Consider the following 10,543-nt stretch of genomic DNA (forward strand, 5'->3'; position numbering starts at 1 on the left):
CATAGGAAGTTTTGCACAAATGTGCGTAAGAACTTCTTCACGGTGAGGGTGACGGAGCACTGGAACAGGGCTGCCCCAGGGGAGGTTGTGGAGTCTCCTTCTCTGGAGATATTCAAGTCTCGCCTGGACGCCTACCTGTGCGACCTGGTGTAGGGAACCTGCTTTGGCAGGGGGTTGGTCTCGATGATCTCTAGAGGTCCCTTCCAATCCCTACAATTCTGTGTGATTCTGTGATCTAGTGAGTGAGGCATCTGTTTGCTGGATACTTGGAGATGTTGTCAGTATTGCTTGAAAATAGTTTTGTGGCAGCTTTGTTTAAAAAAAAAATTAAAAAAATCAAAGGTTGTACTTAAGTACTTAAACTGTTACACTTCAGTTATAAATAGCAGCTTCAGTACAGGGATTTGGGGGATTTAACTCTATTTTCATTTATTTCAGTGATAGATTAATGTCTGTGTGCAACGAAGGACCCCCATGAAATTAAGTGGACGTACAGAGGAGTAGCTATGCCTGCCTTTACACCTGGGCATTACACCAACCTCTTCATGAATATTTCTGAAGTATCAACCAAGGCTATCACATAAATCCACTTTGTGCTTTCAGTAGCTAGAAAGAGCTTCTTAGCTTAGAATCAGCATGAGCTTGGATTTATACAACCTTATTCATGTAGTAAATCTGATAAGAAAATATGGCAGTATTTTGCAGTGTCATATTTGAAGGCTTGTGAAGGCAAGGAGAGGATCAAATACTTTCCCTGTCAATGTAAACTGTGTCCAGAAGGAGCTATGTTCTTAGCTCTGGGAGGATATTTGATTATCTTGTCATGTGAAGGCAACTGCTCTGTGTCTGATGACAGCAGTGAGAGAACTGACTATAAAAAGAACGGATGAGTAGATCATTCTGGCCATGCTTTTTTTTTGAGACACGAACCAACTCTGAGTTTCCAAATGAACACAGGTGACACAGAGGACTCTACTGTTGGTTGCTACAGCTTTACTCCCTGCATGTTTCGTTCTGTGCACTTTTTCTTTTAACCTAATGAAAGTCTGAAAAGTTGCTAGTGTGGCTGTGTCATTTAATTATTTATTATAGCTTGTTAAAAGAAAGCCCAAGCAAACAGTGAACAAAGACGTTCATTCAGGTAAAGAAACCTCTTCTCCAGAAGCTTTCTTAAAATTCAGGTTGTTGTATCCAGAGAAGTGTTGTTTTGTTTTCTAGAGTTTGTTTGTTTTTAAGTTGGCTTATCAGTACTTGTGAACAGATCCTTTGAAACTTTTTTGTTTACAGTTTAATGCAATTTCTAATGCATGAGATTCAATGGTCTACAAAGTCTTCAGATTCATTTGTGAATGGCTCATGCATAAAAAGACAGATCATTGCATTTCATGAGATCCAGAAGCTGGCAGCCAAGTTCAAGGAGAATATAGAACAGGTGGCATTAGTTGTGGAACTAGGGCATTGTTTTTAGTAGCACCAGCACAAATTAATGAATGTTTCTGACCAGGAATACATGCTGATGGTATGAGTGTAGTGTATTATGACTAGGAGGAGCAATCAAAACAGAGCAGAATCTCTCTAATCAGTTATTCTTTCATCTAGGTTGGTCATCCAGAGGTCTGATGTGTGGAATGACCTAGTTCCTTTGCAGACAGGAAACTACCACTGCTTTAATCTGAAAAGCTGTTAGGATTAAAATTATTCTACATTAAAATGCAAACTTAGTGAAGTATTTTTGTTTTCATTATTTGTGGTACTTTACATGATGTTGGCTCTGTGTTTAAGGACTTTGCACCATTTAGATCAGAATGTGCTCTTTCACTTAACTTTTTATTTTGATTTTAGGAGCCACCACATTTAAGGCAAATTTCTCCCTGCTTTGTTTTATTTACCCTTTGTGAAAGAAACTGGGAAAGTGCAGAAATAAACTGTTGCTCCAAACATATAAAGATCTGTGTGAGAAATAATTACTATTTTTGTTCTGTGTTTTTGCTCACAGAGGAGGAATTATTCAGTAATTTGACCGTATTCAATGAAACTTGTGTAAAATGGCAAATGAGAACTGGAAGACTGGAAGTGCAGAAAACTTACACAGTAAGTGGGGCAGTACGTGAGGCTGAGAGAAGCCTTGTTCTAGATAATTTTTGTGAGTCGTTACTGGAGATCAGTTCAGTGGATTTTGTTTATATGCTGAGTTTTTGGCTCACTCTTCCCTGTGAGCCATACAGAAACTTGAATGTGACTGGTCTAGGAAACAAACATATACCTGTCCTGATGTTAGCTGAAAGACTTAAGAGCTGTTGGATCCAGTTCCTGTACAGCATCTTTATACTTGCTTGAAACTACAGGAAGCATTTCAGTACAAGTTCAAGTTTTAGTGAAATTCCATTGCAGAGCATTGACATAGAAAACACTGCAGTTTGCTCTCTGTCCCTATCTGTGATGTAAACATTTCAAGCAAGCAGCATATCACTTGTAGATATGGGATGTAACTTGTTTCAGAAACGCAAGATAGATAGATATGTACCTTGCTCAAAAGATTCAACCATCTTATCATTTGAATATTCTTAGAGCTGTTTTTCTTGGAAATTGAAAACAATCTTTGTAATTATTATTGTTTGCCACCTGTAAACCTAAGAATAAAAGTTAAAGAACAAATTCTTAAAAACAAGTAGTTCAATCAATAATTATTCAAATACAAAATGATGCAACAAGAATTGTCATGTTTTAGGAATAAAAATAGCCCAGGAGAGGTAGTTTTTTGACCATGTCCAAATATGAAAAATGAAAAAGGATGGGGAAATTAATGTGGAAAAGCATTTCAAGGTAGGGTGATAATTTTGGAAAACAATCTGGCTTTCTTCTGCTGCATTATAAACCAGTGCTTTTCAGTTTGAGTGCTTTTATTGAGCACCACTGAGATGGAAAAAAACAAGTTCCAAATTGCCTTAATAGTTCAAAGCAAATGTTTTTCATTGTACCCTGTGGTACCTGGCAAACTGTGGATCTCTAAGGTAATGTGATCTGTGTATTTGCTGCTGCCTGAAATCGGTTCTCAGTGGGACACTTCAGTGTAGTAAAACTCAGGACATCACATAGATGCAGTAAAGTTCCAAATGCTGTCTGGACTGGACTGCCTTGAGCTCAACTAGATAAGCTTAATCTATCCCTTTACCTCAAACAAAAAACAGAGTTTACTTCACAGTGCTGGGAATGTCAGCAGAAATATTGTCTTTTACTGTTATGTAGCCATAGTGCTGCTTCTCTAGAGCAAGGATGAAAAAATAGGGAAAAAACAGAAAGTAGCAACTTGTTCCATGCACGCTCTACACAAGGAGCGTTTAGTTACATTTCACTTTTTGTGTTGGTTGTGGTTTTTGAATCTGTGTTAAAGATTCCTTTTATTTGTAGTAGAAATAAGCCGAATGTATTATTTAACAGCCAGAAGAGATTAAAAGTCTAATTTAGTAGCGGAACCATCTAATTTCATCACAGAATCACAGAATCACGGAATTGTAGGGGTTGGAAGGGACCTCTAGAGATCATCGAGACCAACCCCCCTGCCAAAGCAGGTTCCCTACACCAGGTCGCACAGGTAGGCGTCCAGGCGAGACTTGAATATCTCCAGAGAAGGAGACTCCACAACCTCCCTGGGCAGCCTGTTCCAGTGCTCCGTCACCCTCACCGTGAAGAAGTTCTTACGCACATTCGTGCGAAACTTCCTGTGCTGCAGCTTATGTCCGTTTCCCCTCGTCCTGTCTCTACGTACCACTGAAAAGAGAGAATCAAAGTAGTTGGCTATAAGCTTGTTTTTTCATTTGAGCTGATATTTTAAAATGGGTGACGCCTGGATTCTTTAGGCTTATTTGAATTGATGCTCTGAATTTTGGAGAGCCACAACCTTTTGCAAAATTATTTTTGCTAACCCTTCAACAGTTTCATATTCTTGGCCGAAGATGGGATGAAAAGACATTCTCAGAAGATGTGATACTTAACATCACTACGAGTGAAGATAATCCAAAGGTGTGTTTAGACCTCAACTCTGGCAGTAACTACGTGGTGAATATTACTACCATCTCTTCCGCAAACATACCTGTTTCAGTTACAGTAGCAGTTCAAACAAAGGGTAGGTTTTGTTTTGTATTCACTGTGCTTGTAGAAGTGTTTATTCTGGTGCAGAGGTAACTTGGATCCTTGCAGAGAGGTTAACAGCTGTTTGCTAGACAAGATCATTCTTGATTCTCACTACTGACATGTAGCCACCATCACCACCATCTTTTTCTATAGGTGCTTTTCTTTGTGCTCACTTTAGTCACTGAACCTGTACTCAAAGCTCTGACAGTAGGTGCCCTGCAGAAAAAATGGGAAGCATGCTTTTTCAGAACTTGCCTTTAGCCTTTGGCAGGTACAGTGGCACTGCTAGCTACATGCAAGGATATCAGAGTATGGCACGGTGCTTACTGTTTTCCGTTCCTTGTCTTTATAACCAGTTCTGTGGGAGAATTCACTGTGGCAGAGCTGTGTGATACTGATCTAAGTGACGTGAGCATTACAGATAACATCGTTATGCTTAGTGCTGATGAGAAATGTTCTGGCAGCTTTTCAGTAACTGCGAAAGGCATGTTCTAACTGCAGAGTTCTGTAATATTTTGGTCATGGAAATGTGAAGCTTCCCTTCTGATATTTTAGTTGTAAGGGGACAGATGTTGAGAAATAAATGTCTATGAAATATTTGTGTTTTTTTTAATTCTCAAGAGTTTTTTCCTGAAGGGCAGCAGCTGTGACAAATGATTCCTTGATAACTTTATTTTCATCAGAAGCTCTGAATCCCTGGATCTTTGTCCTTACACCATCCCTTCATCTGGGTCTTGATTTCCTGAATATCACTGTGCCAGTTCATTAAAAATAAAATAAAAAAAAAAAAAGGTTACTATCTTCTACTCAGAAGGATATTAGAAGTAGATCCTTCTTTATTTTCATCTACTTGCATTTAAATTGTTGAGAAATGTGAAGTCCCTGTGATAAGTTTCTCTTTTATTATTATTTCTACAGTAAAGGAAGCTTTCAATAACGTGTTAATTTTTAATGATACCTGCCTGAAGTGGCGGAGAAATGTAAGGGGAGCTGATATGGAAGACAGATACTTAGTAAGTAATAATCCATATTTTGAGTCTAAGATGCTTTTCCCTCTCTAGGAAACAGTATATGTCAATCATATATGTGAATAACCTGCAGTTTTTCAGGTACTTGCCACTTGTTTCTTGTTCTATTGCTGCCTCTCATAAAAAGCTTCATAGTAACCTTCAAAATAGGAATAAACCACTTTTTGCTTGCTTATTGTTTCCCCTCTTTTACAGTTCCCTATCTGTACCTCCCCTGTCAGTACCTTTTGCCTCACATGACTGTAACTTCAGCTTTGTCCACTCTGGCCCCAGACAAGGCTGTTCCCATTACAGGCAGTACACTCTGCCTTCTGATATATCCCTACAGGCTTCCTTTTGTCCAATAAGGTTTTTCTCTGTGAACTGTCTCTACCAGAACTCTGTCCACCTGCTGTTGTCTCAAACCTCCATGTTCTAAGGAGTGCTCATTGATTACCTGAAGGCATAAGATGCATTTAAAGGACTATCAGCAAGAACAAAATACATCAAGCAGTTCAGTTTAGATTTATAGAATGATCAGGAAAAGCCTTAAGTTAGTAACTTCATTATCATTTGGGATATCAACAAGAAAATAACCACACCAAAAATCCAATTGAAATAAGAACAGTGGATCTGTAAATTTTCCTGTAGCTGTGGCTGTTTGTCAGAACATCCTGGAGGGCACTTGGCATTTTCGCATAGGTCAGAGTTGCTTGATTTTCACTTATTCCTCATTGTTAAACCACACATATGTGCATGTGAGCTTACTTTTGTAATGCATCACTTTGCACCATGAAAGTATAGTGGCATTGAAAGTGCACCATTACCAGAAGCCTGTATGTTAGTAGGCAAGAGAAACTTGGGGGAAGTTATGGTCCTAGTAGAAAATAGGAAAGACAGACTAGGAGGAAAAATGGAAGCACTACCATAATGCCAGAGATGATCAACAAGAGGGACTGCACTTGTCAGATTTTTTACACGTACAAACTGCCAGCAATTTTGGCACTCTATTCAGCGATGTGTTTTTGTGCTATTCCTTCTAAATTAGAGTGTGACATGAATAAATGTAAGTAATACATTAAAACATTACAATTTGCATGCTGTGATTGTTTGGTTACAGTTTCACGTGCAAGGCCAGCGTTGGTATCAGAAGGAGTTCTTGCATGAGATGACCTTCAACCTTACCACACGCAAGCAGGCTCCAGAAGTTTGTTTTGATTTGCAGCCAGGCACCAATTACTCCATTAATATTTCCATGGTAGCTTTGAATTTTTCACTGCTGGTTTCCTTGACAACGCAAATCACAGGTAGGTCCTGCCATTTATTTTTTGTGTTTACAAGAGAACTTATTAGGTATGAGAGACGCAGGTGAAATAGCCTGGTTCATCTCCGTGTTGAATGGCAGGCTATCAAAAGGGCTCTTTCTGTGCTTAAAATTCTGCATTAATATTTGCTTTCACGGATTTAGTACTGTTGGCATTCCAGCAGGTGAAGAGGGGGAGAAATGAAGTGTTTGAAGTGCTGTTTTCCAAGGTCAGGGAAAAGATAGATTGGTGGGTTACATGCAAGATTGGTACGTAGGGGAGAGAGGGCCAGTTCCATGTGCTGTTAGGTGCTAGGTCACTTACTCTTTCCCTGCCAGTTCTCTCCACCGTGGAGACTGTAGCACAGCAGGTATTACTAAAGTATGCATGGGTACAAAGTACAAAGAATCCTGCAAGTACTTTTAAGTACCTCAGAGAGATCCCTTTATCTATAATTAGTAGAATACAAAATATAAAAGGCATTTGAGCAAAAAATGCACTGTCTGAAGATACTCAACCTTAGTATTTTTGCAAGTGTATGGTACTGAAATGTTATGCTAAAAAATCCGTCTTTTCCTAACCCATTTTTGCTCAGAACGTTTTTATACCACATCTATACTGTCAAAATGTCTGTATTAGGTTATTATTATTACCGTTTGAAGCGCAGTGCTTGGTGCTAGTGCCCGTTCTTCCCGTTTGGACCACAAGTTGAAATAGGTGGGCGAGAATCCTTGAAACCCTCTGTGTGCCTCTGTTCAGCCACTAGATGGAACCGGTCCTCTTCTGACTGCAAATGAGGAACTGGAGATTGGTAGCTTTTGAAATTTGTATTTCTACAAGGTTTTTAAAAGTAAATCTAACTTTTTTAAGCTTCACAAAAGGCAAAACATCTCTTGTTTTCTGAAGGTACTGGTTAGGGTATACGATAACTAGGATTGTTAACATGTTTTGTCAGTTACTTTGCTGTAAGTAGTATCCATGTATCATAGAATCATAGAATCAAAATCATATGTCTTTGTGAAAACTAATTACCTGTCTTACAGTCTGGTTGACTGAGAAAATATGCACTCAGAGTAAAAGCAAAATAAAGGTACTCTTTATTGTGTCATCATACTTCCAAAACTTTACTAGACCACGTTGACTCACTTACCCGGAAGAGCTCAAGAGAACACTTTTGCAGTAGGTGTTGTATGAAGCGGTATTTGTGACTTGTCAGCTGGCATGTTCCCTTCTCCATTGAGCTGCGCTCAATGCACTTGCGTAGCCTTAGATAGAAGAGATCCTCTCATGAAAGTTAGGTCATTTCCATTTTGAAGGGAGATCTTGTCACACAGAATGTTTTATATCTGGTAGTTAACTTCTTTCAGTGAGCAATGAAAGGTAGAAATTCCTTGCAATTGCAATTGCAATTAGGAGTCTATATCAAAAATGTGCCCCAAAAAATTGCAATGTAAAGAAGCATTTACATGCTGCAAAATTCACCAACTAAAGAGAATCTAAATAAGATGTTATGCTTTATGCTATTTCAGCTAATCTAAGATGAAAAGGAAACAGATAAAATAATTATTCTGGCAATATCCGTTTGGCTTCTTTGCCTTCTATTTGGAGAATTGCATTAGCTTACAAACAGCTTAATTTATATAATTATTTTTAATTTCAGAGTAGGTGTATAATTTGCTTCTTCATTTGTCCAGCTATTTTGTAATAATGTATGTTGTTAAACCAGATGGTTATGTTTCTGTGGTGGGTGGAATGATCTCAGTTTTTTTCTGCCAGCTTAACTTTGAAAAGTGTTGTCTGGCTCTGGTAATTTTCTGGCTAAACAGTACCGTATAAACATAAGATATGCCTTAAAAACAGAGACTCTGAAGAAGCTGAGACACACACAGATGTTTAACTGTTAATTTATTGGAAGCAACCTCATTTATTGTCTAAGATTTCATATAGCATTTGTTAACAAATGCGCGTTCAGTTGGTCTGTTTCCCAGATGGGGGCAAATCCACAATTTGGTAGGTGTGGCATCATCTTGGCTTCCACACACGCTTTTCACATTTGGGGAGTTTGGGAAATTGAACCTGCGGAGTTTCAAATACTATCAAGAGCCATGTCCCAGATGGTTGGATAATCAGGTTCCATTTGCCAACAATGTGTGTAAAGTTTTCAGAGTGTTGCAAAATACGATGAGCATGTAAGTGCTTGCAAAAAGTTTTCTTCAAAAAGGAAGACTAATAGATGCCTGTTGAGAAATCTATTTCCAGTTCATATATCCTGAATTAGTATATCTTGTATCCACAGGATTTGTAAAGAAATAAAAATTAAAATAAAAAATACACACAAGAATTTGGGATTCAAAAGCATGCTTCAATTCCTGGCAAGAAGCATCCTTTTAAAATAGTTCTGTGCTGAGCACATAGCTGTTTTTGCCTATCAACTTGTGGATGGTAAATATAGTCTACCAAATGTTTCATGGATCACTGAAGTCCTGCTCTTTCCTACTTCCAGTAACAGGCATCTCACACAATCTTTTATGTCTTATTTTAGTTGAGCTCTCAACATTTGTCTACTCTCGATAGGAAATTAAGTCAATTATGAAGTGGTTTGCCAGTGATTACATTATAGGTGTGAAATGATGGTAGCAAGACTGTCTTTTAATCAAGGAGGGAGCTCTTGGTCTTTTTCTAAGGAAGAGAAGGAATGTGTGTTTTGAGTGTACTTTGTATTTATAATTTGTCAGACTTATTCTAATTACATGCGGCTCTTGTTTTTCATTTTGTAGTTTATTTATGGAGGCATGCTCAGACAAGCCTTTGTTAATTTTGTTACTTGCTTCACATTTGAATTTAAGAAGACAGTGTTTTATAAGCACTTCCAAAAGTTTGAAAAACAGAATAATAAATTTGCTGTGTATGCTTTCACTTCTAATATTCTACATAACAGTAATTAATTCATTTGTGAAATGAAAATAATGCTGATATTTGTTTTGGAATAGATTCTTAAAGATCACATGTGACAAAATTCTGGTCTTCTGGATGTTAATGCCTAATTATTTGTAATTTCTGTCTAGTTTCCTTTGTTTAGACCTGATCACTGTGATCTAAGACTTCATGTAAGTCAAAATTTTCTGGGTGCTAGGAAGAGTCTGAGTTATATGAGTATGTCTGAGTTGCTGAATATGGAAGACATACATTTCCTTCTTGTATAATAATTTATAATAAGCCTCATTAGTCTTTCTACCCTCCAATTTTTGCACAGAATCAGTTATATTTTGAGTATGCTTACTTTTCACACTTCTTACTGTTCCGTATGTATTTATACATGCACTTTCCCATGGCTTTGGACAGGTTTCGCTTATGGCCTGTGTATCTCAGACAGCTGAGGTAGTTCTCGTATTTCTCAAATGCTGTTGTTTTTGTTTTAATCCAGGATGTACATGCAGTCTACAGACTCTTGAATGTGTGTCCTCTCACACTTCATATGAATGTGTACATCAGAAAGTAGACTCACAAGCAGGGGGTTGAGGAAATGGTCAGAATTAAAAGAAAGAATTTCATCACAGACTATAGAATCCTCTGCTTTAGACTTAGTAGGTGAAAAATGTTCTTCATTGGACTTGATAATTTTCAAAGGTCTTTTCCAAACTAAATGATTCTGCAATTCTATTAGGGTACAGGTAGAGAAGTCTGATGTGTGTGCGTGTGCCAAGGATATACACACATATATAAAAGATGCATTATTTTCTGCTCCATCATATGATGAAAAATATTTACACTTTTTTTCATAGATGGAGTTTTTTGACATCTGGAGAAAGAGAGGGAAAAAATCAAATCTGCTTTCAGTGAGGAAATGGAACGACTGTTGGAGCTGTAGTAAAATGACAGTTCATACTCTCACAGCACATTAAAGACCTCCAGAGAAAAGGGGAGTGAATAAAACCTGAACATGAAAATTATTCTTTTGTAAGGAGAAAATTAGACACTAATCCTGTAAATGTTTCTATTTAAATTCTATGTGTGCACTTTGTATTTACACAAAGATCATTCAAATGCATATTTAAGTTCATATAAACCTTACTTCTCAATATATATTTTTTTAATCTCCTT

At 37.7% G+C, this 10,543-nt stretch overlaps 1 protein-coding gene across 2 annotated transcripts in view; it reads left to right on the top strand.

Annotated features, from left to right (window-relative positions):
* Positions 1-10,543, top strand: part of SUSD1 (sushi domain containing 1) — a 60,274-nt gene that overhangs the window by 36,481 nt on the left and 13,250 nt on the right. For both annotated transcript variants that reach the window (XM_019610651.2, XM_019610652.2), the window contains 4 exons: positions 1,997-2,091; positions 3,934-4,123; positions 5,050-5,144; positions 6,259-6,445. In XM_019610651.2, coding sequence (XP_019466196.1) covers positions 1,997-2,091; positions 3,934-4,123; positions 5,050-5,144; positions 6,259-6,445 — 567 coding nt within the window. The remainder of the gene's footprint in view (positions 1-1,996; positions 2,092-3,933; positions 4,124-5,049; positions 5,145-6,258; positions 6,446-10,543) is intronic.

Source organism: Meleagris gallopavo, chromosome Z (genome assembly GCF_000146605.3).
Source record: "Meleagris gallopavo isolate NT-WF06-2002-E0010 breed Aviagen turkey brand Nicholas breeding stock chromosome Z, Turkey_5.1, whole genome shotgun sequence".
Lineage (NCBI taxonomy): Eukaryota > Metazoa > Chordata > Aves > Galliformes > Phasianidae > Meleagris > Meleagris gallopavo.